This window comes from Arctopsyche grandis, chromosome 4, assembly GCF_051622035.1.
Source record: "Arctopsyche grandis isolate Sample6627 chromosome 4, ASM5162203v2, whole genome shotgun sequence".
NCBI lineage: Eukaryota > Metazoa > Arthropoda > Insecta > Trichoptera > Hydropsychidae > Arctopsyche > Arctopsyche grandis.
The window spans coordinates 29,283,618-29,302,391 of NC_135358.1; the positions used below are offsets into that span (position 1 = coordinate 29,283,618).

Here is an 18,774-nt window from a genome sequence, read left to right on the forward strand (position 1 = left end):
GCACATATGTACATATTTAGATATTTTTAATGTATCGAATGAAAATCATTTTGCATTTTTACGTTAATACTCGAAATTTTAAATACTCGATCCGGCGGGTTTTGTAGCTCGGATCCCGAATCCGGGTTTTAGGTCATTACCCGGAAGGGTCGAGTCGAGTCCAGAAACCCTAGGTGTGGATGTTCCAGAAGAGCAAAAACCCCGTTAGGAAAATTTGACGAGGCACTTGTCGATGTGATTTTAATAAAGCCGCAATCAAGATCGCTGGGACTAATTTTTACACGACATCCTCACCCTTGTCAAAAGCTTTCAGGACTTGACATGTCCGAAGTCAACCCTCTGCGCCTGACAGAGTTCGACCCTATCTACTGTGCCCTTAATTGGTTTGATGAGTCCCGCTCCATACAGAAGAAATAACGATGAAACAAAATACTTACTCTTTATTTTGCCGTCGAAACAAAACGAAAGAGTTGTTTATAGTAACTCTATAGTCTATACGTACGGGATATCGTTTAGTCATTAGTATTTTAGTATTTTAGTCATGTACGCATTGTATAGCATAAGTTTTATTTTTTGTAAGGCTTTTATATGTTTCACTTCGCTAATGGTTCAGGAAAAAATTCTACATTACTCCTATCGGTTTGAAACTTTGCCATTTTGCGCTGTTTGGTCATCGATAGAAATTTAAATCGCTTCCGCTTAAGTGAAAAATCATCGTAATAAACACGTTTAAGAATGCAAAAAATTTGAAGCCGATGACAGCTAAGCTACGCCAATGGCCCGTAGCCTTATATGTTTGGCTTTCTGCCACCATCTCGTTTTATCAGATTTCAATTGATTAAATGCCTATAACTTTTTCTTTATCACACTTATAAAATTTGCATTATATCTTATAAAATTTGATATCTTATATTTAATATCTTATATTTAACAATTTGAATTATAGGCTCTGATTATCTCTCATATATATTTTTATTTATTTGTATTTTTTTTATTTAATTTTATTGACTTAAAAATTAAATTTTCTTGTTAAAATTTTTACAGTAAATAAATAAATAAGTTATTTCGGGGATAATAAATTAATGAGAGAAGAATTGAATATTCAAAATCCGGATTTCTTTTTAATAACACGCAACTAAATACATATTTAAGTTATATTTTTTATGAAAAGTATTCTATCCAAAATATACTTGAGAAATGACATTTAATATAATAAATATGTTAATAGAGATTATAATTTTTGAACGCTGGACGACGATTATGGTTTTACGCCCGCACAGTGCTTTATCGGATGGCTCCTATTCCAAGAGCTATCCGACTTCTTAATGAAATCGTTGCTGCCGTGCCTGAATGTGATATTTTCCACCTCAGTGAGCGAAGATGGTTACCAGAGATAATTTTTTTGATTAATTATTTTTTATATGAGTTAGGAACCGCCAAACATATATAAAATCGCCTCTTTTTTACACGCACGAAAAGAGTCCAACGTGTTTATTTAACGGCTGATTTTTAAAAAATACGAGCACACAAACATAGAAAATATCTTTTTCATACCGATGATGAAATTTTTTTTAAATTGGTCTAGTTTCGGAGGAGTAAACTGGAGAATACGAAACCTCGATTTTGTCGATTTAAAATAGATATTATCTGTTCGAGGCGCAACTGTCGCATTCACCCAATATATATATATATCGAAGAAAGGAACGGCAACAAAATTAACGTTTCGGGTATCCAGCCCTCTTAATAATATCCAGATATTTTGTACCGATATATGTTTATACACATTTGTAAAGATGAATTTGTGGATAGAGTTTGAGTTCGAAAAAAATGATGAATTGAATAGCGTTGGCAACAATCGGACGAGGATAAGTCTTATTTGCGTTGGTGCGCGCACCTTACCAATTATGCAATGAATGCCAAAGTGGGGGGAGGGGGATGATGGTGAAGTTTTCAGCTGGGCCGAGATTAATTAATCTTCGCCTAAATACGATGATGGGGTGAGAGGCGGGAGGGCCTTTGAGGGCGTTTGCTTTCACTCGGGTCAAATGAAAAGCTGCCTCGTAATCATATTATTCCGGGACATGGAAAACATCAAGTGGAGGCAGAGGCAGAGGCGAACGTGCCACTGACGATTTCCACACCGGAAGTTGACGCCTACGCCATAAACACACCATAAAAACCTCTACCTACATATACCCATATCGTACATATGAAAGCGTTCATTTTTCACCAAATTGAATTTGTTTCATTTTCGTCTATGTACATATCTACGTTCGGTCACAATCTTAGACCAAGTTTGGTTGCAATCTTGTTTCCACGGCATACAAATCCGAATGCATACATGTGTGGTGAGGAGTATTTCTAGCAAAGTTTTGGACCGCACACCATTGTACTCTTTTCATATTATTACAGTTGCAGAAGTAAACTCACGACAGAGTTGGATTTCGTCGTATAATATTTGCTTGGGTGCCGGTTGACGAAGCGAACTTCGATTGTGATTATACATAAATTGGCATACCCATATGTACTATGTCCATCCTTTACGTTTCACTTACGATAACAATTCAGGAAAAAGTTTGCCTCTTATACGATCGTTTTCATACTATGCCATATTGCTCATTTTGGTAATCAATATAAGTAAATGTATCCTCTGCCATTACGATGGTGCAAAAATATCGTGTAAGACGCGTTTGAAATTTGATTTTCTGAGAAGTGTCTGACGTTTATCCAGTTTTAACTTTTAAAGATAGATGGCGGTAGTAAAATAAAATTAGATCATCAACAATCATATACAGTAAATTTTTTTCTAATTGATTCAATTTTAATTTTAATATAAAAATTTTTAGTTTTAATTTTGATATTTAATCAAAAAATTTTTTATTAAATATCAAATGTCACCAACTTAAAACATTTTATTAATTTCGACGAGAGAAAAAAAATTATTTGATATAACTGACAACTGTATGGATCATCGACGAGCTCACCAGCGATCACACACACTATCATATGACGGCTGAAGAAATGATGTCATATTTCAACAGTAGCGGTACTTTTTGACGAAGTGTGCACATTTAAAGAGCGACTTTAAAGAGTGAAAAATAATTATTTGATCTTTTTTCGATCGTAGTGCGTATCGTCGTAAGTCAAAACAACTTAAGTCGAGCACTACCTTGTTGATGATCTAATTTCAGCCTAATTTCGAAAATTGATTTAAATTGTGTGTTTTGTTTTAACTTTCAATATTTAATTTTAATTTTAATATAACAGTTGTAATTTTAATTTTAATATAATAATAATAGTTTTAATGTTGATGTTTAATTTAATTTTTATTTCGATATTTTGTACGCTACTGTCCCAACCAAGTTTGCCTTCGTTGGCTTGGTCAGTACGCACCAGTGCACAAATAAATATTTGAGTAAAAAAAATCTAAAATAAAAAAAAAAGTTTTTTTAAAAACATGCCTCTTTTATAATTTGTATATAAAATTATTATTTTGAATAAAAATACTAATTGTTTTATTTTACTATCGCCATCTATGTTTAAAACTGAAAACTGGATAAACGTCAGGCACTTTTCAGAAATTCAAATTTCAAATGCGTCTAAAACGATATTTTTTCTCCATCGTAATGGCGGAGGAAACATTTACTTATATTAATGACCAAAATGAGCAATATGGCAAAGTATGAAAACGATCGGATAAGAGGCAAATTTTTCCCTGAATTGTAATCGTAAGTGAAGCTAAAAGGAGGTATGTAAAAAATAGATAAATACAAAAAATAAATAAACATGCATTTTTAAAATATATATGTAAGTTGTATTCCACGTACACAAAAAACCTTTCTTTGTTATAGCATTCATTAAAAAAATATATTTTACATGAATAAATGGTCTATTTCATAGCTTTGCACCCGTTGGAAACTTTCAGTTGTAGTTTCAGTCAACTTTTGTATGTATGAAGTTTGCGATTTTTCTAAAATAAGCTTGTTGCATTTTGTTTCAGATATGATCAAACAAAAGTCATAAATGGGAAAAAGTAGAAAGTTCGCCTGATGGCGGTAAAGCAACGACCCGAGCCCTACCGCGACTGCGCCCAGTCTCTTCCCCTCGACATTCTGTAAGTCATTTTTATCTTATCATAGTATATGTAATAACTAGACACCGGACCCAGAAGGTGCCGCGTATTGTTCAAAGGTTGTAAATGCATTGTTAAAGGTTTGCCGAACCTTTTTTACAAAGGATTTACAACAATGGAACAATGGATGAATGTGACTATCCGGTGTCTAGTAATAAACCAATTTTAAATTTCACATTCTATCACCTATTGATGATCCTCTTTGTACCTACATACATATATATATATATATATATATATATATATATATATATATATATATATATATATATATATATATATATATATATATATATATATATATATATATATATATATATATATATATATATATATATATATATATATATATATATATATATATATATATATATATATATATATATATATATATATATATATATATATATATATATATATTAGCCAGTAGAATGGCTCGGCAGTTTCGTTTATGTTTAGCACCGAAAGGTTACCGCGCTAATCTTTAATAGTGCTGGTCAAAATTGGATATTTGTTACTCCAAGTCGATGGTTTCTTATCAGAGTTTGCCAATTTATCTGATTTCATTGTTGAAACGGATCCTCAAAATTGACAAAAAAAAAAAAAAAAAATCATCCTACCTCCTGACACAAATTTTCTGTATTTAATGGACATACAATTTGTAAAAAAAATATGTATAAGTATAAATCCATAGATGTTTCAATGGAATAATTAATGAATTAATTTTTAATTTCGTATTCTTCAGCCTCTTGATATACAGTGATTTTCAGCCTCTTGATATACAGCCTCTTGATATACAGCCTCTTGATATACAGCCTCTTGATATACACTAACGGGCGATGAAAGGTGTCCACCTCGAAAAAACTCATACTTTCTTGTTTTTCGGACTTATAAACGATTTTATTTATTTTTTTTTGTTTATTAAAATTGAATTTATGAAGTTTGAAAGAAATTTAAGTAGTAATGCGAAGAAATTAAAACGAAACTACAATGTTATTCAAATTATTAGGAGTCGGTGATGTATGGAAAGATTTAGTAGTGTAATTAAAAAAATTTTTTTTCATAAAACTAATGTATTAATAAAAAATCTAAAAACCACATTTCAATTATTATAATAATACTTATATATAAAATTTGTTTCAATGTTTGATTGGCCCCCCCCTTATTTTTTAGAACAGCCTCAACTCTTCGAGGCATTGATTTAATTAAATTTTGAATATATTCATCTGTGATATCGTTATCCCATATATATTTTATTTTTTCAATTAATTATAATTTAGAGGAAGGTTTTTTATTATTAATTTTAGAACCCATTATAGCCCACAGGTTCTTTATTGGGTTCAAATTCGGACTGTTACCCGGCCATTCCAAGGGCGAAATGCCACTTTCCGCAATGAAGTTCTTGACCAAAAATTTTAGATAATAACTTAATGATATATTTTTATTTTTATTTGTTGATTAGGATACATAGCAATAAAAAAAAAAATTACTTTCAGTTTTGGCACAATGACATGGTGCAGAATCGTCTTGAAAAATGCATTCAGATTCCCACGCATAGTGCATTTTTATTGCTGGTATCAAATGTTCTTTTAAAATTTTTTTATATGTTTCGCCGTTAACTGTCCCATCAATTATGGCCAATGGACCCACCCCATGGAAAGAAAAACATCCCCAGACCATCTGGCCCGCAGAATGTTTGACCGTAGGCTGAATACATTCGTCACTCAAACGTTCGCCCGATCTTCGTCGAACGTAGTGGATGCCATCGGACCCAAACAAATTGAATTTGCACAGTAATAATAATGCTGCATCGTTTGTAATTAATTGTCTAGAAAGACGCATTAAGGTCTTCCTGTCAAGACTTCCTTAGCAACGAGAGTTCACCGGGTTCGATCCGTGGTAATCTTTAATGTTGGTCAGAATGGCTTTAATGCTGGTCAGCTGGACATTTGTGACTTCAAGTCGATCGCTTCTTATCAGAGTTATCTGATTTCATTTGTGAAATGGTTCTACCCGCTATGTCACAAGTATCTGAATTTGATTTATGTACAATATGTAAAAATTTATGTACGAGTATAAATCCATAGATGTTTCTATGGATTAATTAATTGTTTATTTCGTGACCTTCAGCCGCTCGAAATACAGCGATTTACATATGTAAGAAAAATGCTGCAACGTTTGTAATTAATTGTCTAGGAATAAATGTAGTCTACCTGTTAGATCTACATTTATGTAAAATAAAATAAAATAAAATTTACAATATATTTTTATCCTTAAGGATAAACATTGTTAGTTTTGCCGCGTTCGGCTCGCATCGGATTGCACTTAGAGTTATCTATGTATGTAGTTTGCAGAGTGCATTTCTGAAACCCCTTTGAAATGATAGACGTTAAACTCGAGAACGCAAAGTCGGGCTCTCGATAAACTTTCATTGCAGTGAAAACTCGCACACAAACATACACATGCAAATGCAGTTTCTTATTTACAAACACCAACTACTGATTTCATAAAATTATACTCTCTTTCAGCATTTTTTAAACTCATTTCTAGTATATATTTGTCTTGGCAATAAATTATTTTCAAATAAAAATATCAAACTCTGATATAGGAAACGGTCGATCTGGATTTCATAATCATCTAAATCCCGCCATAAATTTATTACATATTCGGTATGAATTCGCAATGTCTATGTAAAATACCGAATAAAATATTTGATTTCGTTCGGGATTTAAGCCCACGCCGCAGCCCCTCAGGTGGTTATAAAATATTACGTTTTGGCCCAAAAGCCAATAGAAATTATTTAATAATTTTTTATAACTATTATACATACATGTATAGTGAGATATAATATTTCAATCGTAAATATTGGAAAACATTAATTAGTTATACATACATTTTTTAATTCGAATATTTTTGATATCAAACAAATCAATGCCTTTGTTTACTTTTTTTGACATCTATACATATATAGATGTCAAAAAATGTCGATATATATATATATATATATATATATATATATATATATATATATATATATATCGACATTTTTTGACATGTATATATGTATACGTAATGTTAATGAATCAGAACACCATTGATTTATGTGCGAAAATTTAATTCAGTAATACACATAATAGACATGTACATACATACATAAATATGCCTTTATAATTTTTCTAATACATTGTATATTAAGTATTTATGGTAGATACATAAAATAAAATACGCGTGGAATGTGCACATATATATATATATATATATATATATATTTATATATATATATATATATATATATATATATATATATATATATATATATATATATATATATATATATATATATATATATATATATATATATATATATATATATATATATATATATATATATATAATATAATATTTTTCGGTGCGTTTTAATGCGTGCACAATAATATAATACATAGATACATACATATACATAACACAAATAATAATTGTATAAGCAAGTCACGCGAGCGAATTTCATTCGAAACATTGTTCTGAAACACACTTTTATAACAATATAATAATGCACGGTATGATGATGGATGCGTGCGATAAATCCCCAACGGTTATGAATTTCTGCGTTTGATCCGACGTCGATCCCGGGCCTAAATATGCAAATGAACGGATTTGTGGCGTTTTATTCGCAAAGCCTTTGTCCGATGGGCTGAATAGTCAATTCGTGAACCTGAAAAAGAATAAAAAATAAAACACCAGCCATTTACATTTATACGATACAATATTTCAGTATGAAAATTACAATTTGGGTATTTTTATCGACGAATTAACCTTTCGGATGTCAAACGACGATATATCGTGGAATTAGAAATTTCCTAATCAGTATGAAAACCTCCATTCTTTATTCGGTAGCAGAAAACATTATATAAGTTTTCGTATATGTTTTTAATTTCTATTTAAATATTAATGTATGTATGTATGTACACATATTAATAAAAAAAAATCGGATGTGACCAACCTATGACTTTATCTATGTATTTGAAGAATATAAGAAGCTCACAAAACAAAATTCGATAATTAAACATACAAGTTCACACATACCGGTTATTTCGATACAAAATGAGCTCAAATGCAGGAAAACTTACACAAGACAAAAGTTCTACTTCCGACTGTCGGATTTCGTTAGAAATTTTATAAATATTATACAAATTAAATATTAAGAAAATAAAAATAATTTAAAAGTTCAAAATAAAATAATGAAATATTGTTAAAAAAAAAAACACGACTTCCGGTTTACGAATTCTGACCAAAACCTTTATCAAATCTAAGTTAGTGCATAAAAAATACAAATATAAATTTACAGCTTTATGCGTTTAGGGGTGTGGACAGAATCGTGGTCACAACATTTTTGACTTTTCTAAGAGGAAAAAATCCCACTTCCGGTTTATTAAATTTAGTGATGTTCTTTTTTATTTTCATCACAGTGATACAAGAATTATTTTTTCGTGAAGAGCACACATGTTTAAGGGGTTGAAATAAATAGTGAAAGAAAAATCGAACAAGAGTAAGCTGCCACTTCCGGTTGACGGATGATTTGGGAGATAATTGTATTCAAAAACTTAAAATAAAGAAGACGCCTATGTACATATATACATATAAGGAGAGGTACTATTTCTGATCAACATATAAATTAAAAAAAAATTCGATAGGACTAACGGTGTTCAAAAATTCGTATAACGAATAGATGGGCAATCTTGGTAAATCTTGTTTGTATATTTTGAATGAAGGTGTTTTTAATACCTGTACGTTGGGTCTGGTTCCGAGAGCATACACAATTGCATCGGAGACATCTTCTGGCAATAGTTGCTTGAAGTAGGACTGCTCTCCGTTAAGTTGGTCCTTAATTCCCAGCACGTTCGTAGCAAACGTCCGGGTCATCTCTGTGTCTACCGATCCGGGACTTATGCTCTGCAATGTGAGTCAATTAAGCGACGAGGTATTATAATATATAATCATTGTCTAATTAGCGTGATTGTGATTTACCGTGACTTTGATTCTGCTCTTTAGGGCCATGAGTTCTATGCGCAGGGATTCGGTGAGAGCTGTAACGGCGTGCTTGCTGGCCGGGTATATACCCAGAGGAGTGCTCGGGAAAAAGGGCACCTTGTGCCCTGCCAAGCTGAAAATGTCAATCTTTCTTTGATCAAATGGTTAAATTTACAAACATTTTTCCAGCAACGAAGCTTTCGTGTGAGCGAAACGCTTTTCACCAAAGTCGTGTTGTGTTGTTAAATTTATATTGTACTGGCCAGATTGATAAAACAGATATGTCGGCTCTTGATACTGTTATCGGTTGCGTTTTTTAATTAATTTCCCTTTAGAGAGTAATTCGTTCACGTTCGCGTTTTATATAACACGTGTTTAATTTACGATTTATATACTTAATTTAATTAATTAAGTTTATAAATGCACGTATATTATATATGAATAATATGTAGGTACATATAATATGTACTACATATGCAGGTATAATATAAAATTATAATACATATTATTTTTATGTATCATTTATATTATATTTGTAAGTCCATTACATTGGACACCATCAATATGTAATGTATGTACATAAGTACATATCTTCTAGTTCATCTTCCATCTAATGTTTAGCTACTTTTACTATTTAAATTTCTTAATCGAGTATAGAAAATTAGTTCCCATGTACATATTAGGTATTCATAAAATAAATCTAACTAATTTTAATGTGTATTTATCGCTATATAAGTATTTCTATCTTCTCAAGACGTGTAACTAGACTTGTAGCTTGTCAAATTTTACAAAGACCATATTCTTAACCCTTTGAATGCTGACCAACGCCGATCGGCGTATTGCCAACAAGTCCTTGGGCCTGAAATACGCCAATAGGCGTATTTTGTAAGTTGTATTTTAAGAATGTACAAAGTAAACAAGAATACTGCCCGCTAAGCCTTTCCAGATAGCATTGAAAAAAATGCATTGAACATGGGTCGTGCAATTCATGTTATTCATTTGTCAACGTTTATAAAGATTGGTTTACACCGGAATTTCTGAATTTATAACCATAGCAGAATGTTTCGACGGAAATTCCTAACTGCTGAGCATTTTAGATTTGTGAGCATTACATTTTAACAAAAATGAAGAAGATGGAACTAGTTTTGGAAAAATACATTCATTAATAGATTTATTTTGTTTATTTTACACATATTGTTGCAAGATATATAAGAGAGTCTACACAAACCTCAACAAAACTCAAAATCCTCGGCGGTAGTTAAATCTAGGGTTTGTTCGGATTAGCTACAATTTTTATACATGCTTTCTATTGGATTTCTAAATAATTCTAGTTGGAAATGTTGGCGAAATTTTCAGCGTAGCGGGCTTTCAACAGAAAATACGTCAGCACTCAAAGGGTTAAGCAGCTGAAATGTATGTTAGGTTAATATTTATAAAATTTGAATCATACAATAGATTCTGTCGTTACATATCCGGAAATAAAACCAGATCATCCGACTAGATTGTATTGAGTTAAACCTAATCTGTCGTCATACCATGGTACGTGAAAAGCCTCTACTGAAGATAAATTATATAAAAATACACATATACATATTATGTATGCAGAAGGTTACATTTTCCACTCCTCATAGTCATAGTCATGACGTGCCCCAGATCCACTTCATGTATTTTCACTTATTCACGACATTTTCGTGGAAATTCAGTACTACATATGTGTGTCGATGGTACACAACAATTCGTGCGAATTCATATATGTATGCAGGTATGCATGTCGCGCTACGACATTGACGTGATATTGTATATTTTTGTATGATATGTATGCACATATAATATGTATATACATTTGAGTGTATTGTAGTTACATATATGTATGTATGTACATAGTAAAGCTTCGGTCCACAGCGTCGATTATACCGCTTAATGGGGTTATTTCGAGTCTAATTAGCAGGAATTCCAGGTGTGTCGAATACGTGGGGCACATCGATTGAATTAAACCAAGCGAGGTCTGTGGGGACCAGTAGGACCATCCCGATTGGAGGCGATCCCGACCCGACCCGAATCGGGGTGGGTTGGGAGGATGGGAGGATGGGGGGGGGGGGGGTGGTGGGAGATGGCTGTAGGCCGGTGTGTCTGTAATTGAGTTGGCAACAAAGAAAAGGCTGGAGTCACCTGTTGATGTGAATGATGTGGCCATTATCCCCGCGCCGCCTCATCGACTTGACCGCCTCCCTGGTGCAGATGCTCACAGCGACCACATTAGTGTCCAGCACAGATCGCCACTCGTTCGACGATCCGCCTGCAAATTGATTCGATTAATTCCACGATTGTGCGATTATTTCGCCACTTCTCCACCCACTCTCAAATTGAATGGAGGAAATTCGATTATTGCTCCAGGGGATTGACTGGAAAGCGTCTTGCTAATATAGGCTTTTGAGGAAAATTGCTTTCATCAGTCACCGCGAATTTGTTAATTAAATTAAGTAGTTTATTAATTAATTAAAGCTTTAGTGGTTTATGAAATATCAAGAAGACCCATTAACTACATATAACTTATTTTACGAACTTAAAATTTTCTTTGTTTTACAAATGTTTCAACGAAGCCTCTCGTTCGAGGTGTTCCAGTTTATGTTATACTAGTGAATAGCCCGATGAAACATCATCGCATGGGTATAAAATTATTATATACTCGTATAAAACTAAAAAAAAAAATCTGGAACCGGAACCGTTATTTTCGTAGACTCTCATAGATAGTTTTCAATTCTTTATTTGTAATAATTTTCAATTCTTAAAAATACGCAGACTCCCATAGAGAGTTTTCAATTATTTATTTAAAGACTTCCTATTTTTTTCTATTATTATTAGCTATCGAGCGATACTGCAAATCGAAATCGATTCACTCGATCCATGATACCCGACCACTCCCGACCTCTCCCGACTACTTCCGACCTCTCCCGACAACTACCGAAGATATGACAACTCCGTTTTGATTGGTTGTCCATACGTTCATACGATTATTGAATATTAACGTTATTTAGAGCAGCCTTTATATCCGTATCATGGTGTAGTGGTCAGCGTATATTGATCTGGGCGCGAGGGGGGTAGGTTCGAGTCGGCGTCCTGGAATTGATTTTATTTTTCAAATATCGCTAAAATATAAATTAATTTCAATAATTTCAATTAAAAATATATATTTAATTGTTTTATATGAAAAGAAAAAAAAATGGTTCAAAACCTCGCTAAATGAAATTATTAAATTGTATTTTTATATGGCGAGAAGGAATATTTCAATTAATGTTTAAAAAAAAAAGGCGAAATGAAAAATTGGATTTGGTGTGATGTCCGAGACCATTAGCTCATTAGACCCATATTCAGGCTATTTGGGGTGACCGGTTCGAGTCGCGACAAAGTCGTCTCGTCGAAAAATGAATTAATCGATTTTTATCGATTCGTTCATTATGTTCGGCGAGAGTTAGGACACACACACACCCACACAACACACACACCCACACACACATACACACAGATTACCGTCTTTATATATATGATTTTATAATATACGTTGACGCGTTTCTAATAATTTAGTTTGTCTTTTTACCGAATATAAATTGTATTGTTCTTTTGATGGGTAGGGTATCTAGCTTTCTCTGGTGTTCCGCAAGGCTTTCAGCTCGGACCATTGCTATTTTACTTGTTTAGCAATGATATGCATATAGATTTTAAATATCATTATTTTCATAATTGAATGTGATTAATGAGTGGAATTTGTATCTACTCTCTTCCATTTGGGCCTCGCAGGGATGTTTTGTATTTTTTAGCTGGTACTTATTAATTAGAATAGGCTATAGGTGCAAGACATTGTCTTCTTTATATTTTATTACTTGAAATTTTCATTTATCCACTACTATTTTAATGCATTATTGTTTTTTTTTATTATTATGATTGTGTTTAAATATTTTTTTTCATTCCCTACTATGTTTCTTGTTATATGAACTATTTTGTAATTTTTTATGTTACTTTTCTGCTTTTGATTTTTCCCTTTCTTTTTATTTATTTCCCTTTTCTTACATACATACATATGTAGGCCATTGTAGCGTATTAGGTTCTTCCTATAATGCTATGTACAATGGTCCAAAACTATTAAAAAATATATATATACATACATATGTATATGTATGTATGCTGATATTAAAGGTCTCTCTAATATCATATTGTCTCATTTATTGTAGGTCTATCTAGTATATTACTTTAGTTCCCTTACAAAATTGGTAAGTCTATTTATGCCGGTAGCTTCAAACAACTAATCTAGGAACTAATAATTTGTCTTTTAATCTTCACGTTGATAATTTAGGCCTGCAAAACTGTAGGATGTTGGATTTTGTAATAAGAAATTGACGCGTTTCGAAAACGACAAGTATTCTACATTCGTATTCTATACTGGGATTTTTATATAAGAGTTTAATAGAGGAAGAGCATGTTTATAAACATGTGGTAGAAAATTGAAATAGCTGTTTAATTGCTATATCTGAAAGCTCATATTAGAAGGTTTGCACCAAGTAGTATTGTTTTGATCGTAAACTTATAATTTAGTATTTTGTCTAACATATTATATAATATGAAATTAATGATGTACAAAAGCGCTATTTGGTTTATTTCCATTAGATGAAAAAAACTATGTATTATTATTATCGTCTTTAATTTAGTGAAGTGTGCTCGGGGGAGGTTTTCATTCAACATACTTTTGCTTTTTACTTTGCTTTCTGGGTGGGATTGAATGGAAAGTGGTGGTGCAATTTTTTCACGGAGTCCTCTCAAAAATTCTTTTGTATTATAAAACAGGACGAGACCAGTTTCAAGTCGTATTCTAAATTTAAACAGCAGCTGACGAAATGGAGAAAAATTAATTGAATATTTTTTTCTATTTCATTTTCATTTGATATATTTTACTTATATGATCGTTTCTATAAAGTAATATAATGTATTTTATTGAATTTTTTCTTTTTTATTCTTTGAAAAAAGAAATATCGCACGCCAAAAAGAGTGTCTAGGGAAATGCCTATATAAATAATAGTTCGCTTGAAACTGAATTATTTTTCCATTCAGTATAGAATAATCATATTGTGTACATACATACATACATATATGAACTGAATACGTACAATCTACATATATTATATATATGTATGTATGTTATATCACAATACAAATAGCGATGTTATTTTGTTTCGCATCGAATTACTCTGCTAATTAAGCACTTCTAAAATAAACAAGGTAGCTATTTCTTTCCAGGTTTTTTTTTTAATACGGGCATGATAAAACTTAAATTAATTTAACGAACTATCCTTCGAAGGCAGAGGCAATAAATTAAATAAGATACGAACTGAGCAGAGAAGCGGGCACTGTTTTGTTTCCTATAAATCCGGCAGAGTTAACGAGCACATCTACTCCTCCAAAGCTGTTCTGTATCCATCTGAAAGCGGCTAAAATGTCCTCCTCGTTTGTCAGATCGCACCTGAGTCCTCTGATTGTTCCTCGGCCTTTCACTGCATTGTTCAGTTCCTGAAACGAATCGCATTAACTCGTAAATTTATCGTCTTCATAAAAAAAAAAAAAAAAAACCCCAGCAATAACGTGTCGTTTCGTTGCGTATGGCAACGTCTTCAATGACATTGACTTAGTTGTGTATGAATATAATATGTATAACATACATACATATTATATTTGCTTTAGAAAATAGCTTTTATGTGAACAATGATAAATTGGTGCAAATTGTTCACTGCACATTGTCGACTTGTGCAAAATGTAAATATGTGTTTTTTTTTATTTCAATATTTACTTTATTTTATATGGAATCGTGTTTATGTTCTAATTAGGTTTAATTTTTTTACCGTCGTCTAAAATGGTATTCTTTTTTCTGTATCGAAGGCCATGAAAATGTTCATTTACAAGGTTTTTTTCACAAAAAATTGTAATTGAGTTAGGGGCCAGGGCTTCCTAACTTTTTTTGATTCGCCCACCCCTTGCTGGCTCATTTTTTAAAATTGTAACCCTTATAGATTTTTTTCTAATGTAATAAACCCCCAAACATCTCACTCCCCTTCGTACATATTACAATCCTCACTATATGGTACATACATGCTTAAGGGCGAAAACACCCAGCGATGAACGTGGCACATGTTTTTTTGTAGATAGTTTTAAATGGGTCGTGCCTTGCACATATTTGTGGAACGCTCAACACGTGCCGACCCAAAATTACCACCTGGAGCGTTTTCGGTAACATTGTATCCTTGTATTTATCCTTGCTTGACAGTGATCGATAACGGTGTATCCCATATTTGAAGAAATGTAGGAGAACTGAACTGAGAAATGCCACGATCATCGCTGTGTATTTTCGCCCTAATAGATAAATATGTAGTCGATTGTGGGGAACTAGCAACATTCATTGATTCTAAATACGAACTAGATAAAGAAAAAGTCCTCGTATCTTCATACCCCGGTTGGGAATCACTGCATTAGGCAACATCGCAGTTCTATCAACCATAGTGTGTGTAAAGAGCACCAGCTCAAATCCAAAGGCACTATTATTTTATGGCACATTTCAGTGTTTAATGCGACTGATTTTTCCCTCTCAATTAGTTGAATAATTTATCGCTCGTAGACTTTGTCTACAATCACCCGAGCAACAAACTATAAAAATTGTCCTGAAATAACCAAATTTTATCATGCACATGTGTAAGCATCGCATTAACTAGCAGCGTGGTATATTTGTGAGTGTTGTATTCTTTCGTGCAGGGTGTCACGGGTTCGATTCCCACTAGAGTCGGACTTTGGTTTATCGAGGTCGATGGTTTCTTATCAGAATTTGCCAATTTTTCTGATTTTCATTGAAACGGTTCCTGTAAAATTGGCTTTCCCTCTCCGATTTTTTATTGCAAATCTTGAGTTATTGTTATATCTCAGGTTTCGTCAGATTTATCTCCATAGATGTCTCTGTGGATGTTTATTGCATATAAAAATTCGCATTGTATACGATGTTTGTAATGTCTGACCGTAGATGTCATATATTGTTACGATTTGTATAATAATTATGTATTTAATATATAGGTATACATATAATTTCTCGAGTCTTAATCTGTTTAGCACATTCGCTGCTTTGGAGCAATCTGTTAGGCGAGTGTGCATGATTAATTGAAAATAAAAATAAAACTATAAAGTCATTATTATATTCTTGAAACCTCATTTATAAAGTGCTTTCTTCACCATATAAAAAAGACCTTTTTATGCAAATGCGGCGGATGTTGCAGCTTACTTGGCTATTATGCAAAAGGGTGGCGGCGGCTTGAAAAAGGTTAAGGGCCCGTGCTCTAATCTGTCTTATGAAACGTGCGTACAATATTTAAGTCAAGTGAAATTATTCATTCCTACACGTTGTGCTTTCATGTACATATGTATGGGCATCGAGAAAGTATGGCTAGGTTAATATTGATTTTTATTTTATTTGTCATATTCTATTTTAAGCGACCGCCTACGCTTGTGAAGTTCACTTTCCGATGCAATAAATGGAGTTGTTGTTGCATCAAGAGAGAGACTCACAAACAATACATTGTGATGGTGATTGGCCAATAGTGTGTTGTAGAAAGTGCCCAGCATTCGGCCGTTGGCCTATTGCAGACTACGATGATGTCATCAAGCGTACATCGAATGCCACATATGTACGTGCATCAGCTGACGAGGATATCCCATGTTTTTTTTTATAAATAATATGTAAATTATGCCTAAAAAACTGCTTTAGTATTCCATCGTGAAATTGTGATTCCACGCGACTGGTTCCAAGCATGACGACATTCTAGAATTTGATCAAATGACGCAATTGTCATATATATTTTTAGCCTTACCTGTATCTTGTGTTGTCTTCTCGCCAATCCAACAACCCTCATACCATGATCGGCCAAAGCTAGAGCTGTCGTTGCACCGATTCCAGCACTCGCTCCAGTTACCACGGCCACCTTTCCTTCCCAACGCTCCATGACTTTTAAGTATTTTCAAATCAATTTAATACCGCCGAAACACAATGCAAACTTTTAATCAGGTTTGTCAAAATTTAAATGGTTCCTTTCAACAGACGGCCGCTGCGAATGCGAACTCGGAGCAGATTCAAGCTACATACATACGTATAGTGGATAGCTAGGCATTTCTTTTATATACATTTTTTTCTTTCATTGTCGGTTTTATTTGTTCCGTTTCAGCTGAAACGACGGCTCTTATTGAATAATCTGATAAGGCGCCGCAAAGCCGGCGATCTTGCGTCGCATCAGATGCCAGAGGGAACGGGAGCGAATTGCGCAATATCGCAAAATAGATATTGCACAAGTGTGCTAGTGTGAATTTGCACTTATTAAAATTAAACGAAGGTAAACACGAAACGCGAAAGCGAGGTTCGTGCGTCCGTCCCGACGCGTTCTCGACGACTGGCTTTTTTTTCGATTTGGTTCGTGAAAATTCGGAAATTATGTCAGCGGATTTATTACGCGAAGTGATGTAAGCCTGCAGTGGTTCTCATACCGTTAATCCAATACTGATATTTCAATTCAACCGAACGATTGTACTGTGGAGTGGCTGATCACTCGCAACCGTTCCAAATGCTCGCACACGATAATATTTCTAGATTTTAACGATGTAATTTTTTTTATTATTTGCACGTATGCCAGTGGCATAGCTCGGTCGTTAAGCTTCTGCTTAGAGTTGAGTGGCGCTGGGTTCTACTATATCAGTACCTACTATATCACCACTATTTGAGATTGATTAATATATAATAAAATTTATGTACAATTCATAGTGTCTAGTAATTCAGCGACTTGTATAATAATAAAAAAATGCTGTAATGTTTGTAATTGGCCAGGAAGGCGCATTGGGGCTACCTGTAAGGTCTTCCTGGTATATATTTAAAAAATAAATCTGGAATTTCACTGAATTGTATACAATGCTGTAAATTTATACACTTGACCATACACGTCTTCGTGGATGTTTATTGAAATATATTTACTGAATTTCACTGAATTAAAAAAAAAAATGCTGTAAATTTATTAATTTGGCCATAGATGTCTCTGTGGATGTTAGTTGATATGTATTTACTATGTATTATATAATAATACTTGTATCAAATTTACAATGTTTCTGGCCAGGAAGGCGCATTCGAGTTACTGGCTTTCCTGGTATAAATAAAAATAATAATAATAAAAAGAAAAAATAGCCTTATAAAGTTTTCTTATATTCATATTATCAATGCAATAGTCAAAATATGTGTAGCTAATTTGTATTCGAAATAATTCTTTATTGTAATTTATATCGACACCGTATGATCTAGTTCGAAAATTTTCTTATTTTCTAAATTTTCAATTGAATTGATTTTTTTTTAATTAGTTCTTACTTATAAGCTCTTGAATATAACACTGGAATAGTATAAGTCATATTTTTATGAAATGTTTTATTTATTATTAAATTCATTAATTACTAATATATATGTATGTTTTAAATATATACGCATCGCTATACTCACATGTATTTATGTAAGTGTAATCAATGTATGTATGTATGTATGTATGTATATACTTACTTGT

At 32.7% G+C, this 18,774-nt stretch overlaps 3 protein-coding genes across 4 annotated transcripts in view; 2 read left to right on the forward strand and 1 right to left on the reverse strand.

Moving 5' to 3' along the window:
• Positions 1–18,774, forward strand: part of LOC143911118 (lysosomal dipeptide transporter MFSD1-like) — a 356,706-nt gene that overhangs the window by 225,100 nt on the left and 112,832 nt on the right. The window lies entirely within an intron of this gene.
• Positions 1–18,774, forward strand: part of Hs3st-A (Heparan sulfate 3-O sulfotransferase-A) — a 218,540-nt gene that overhangs the window by 156,523 nt on the left and 43,243 nt on the right. For both annotated transcript variants that reach the window (XM_077429874.1, XM_077429875.1), the window contains exon 3: positions 4,001–4,114. In XM_077429874.1, the coding sequence (XP_077286000.1) occupies positions 4,050–4,114 (65 nt within the window). In that variant the 5' untranslated portion in view covers positions 4,001–4,049. The remainder of the gene's footprint in view (positions 1–4,000; positions 4,115–18,774) is intronic.
• LOC143910277 (farnesol dehydrogenase-like) lies at positions 7,663–17,184 on the reverse strand. The gene is made up of 6 exons (XM_077428677.1): positions 17,053–17,184; positions 14,539–14,716; positions 11,330–11,456; positions 9,158–9,293; positions 8,915–9,082; positions 7,663–7,844 (listed from the first exon to the last, which is right to left on the reverse strand). The coding sequence occupies exons 1-6, from the start codon at positions 17,182–17,184 to the stop codon at positions 7,797–7,799; spliced, it is 789 nt and encodes a 262-aa protein (XP_077284803.1). The 3' UTR covers positions 7,663–7,796.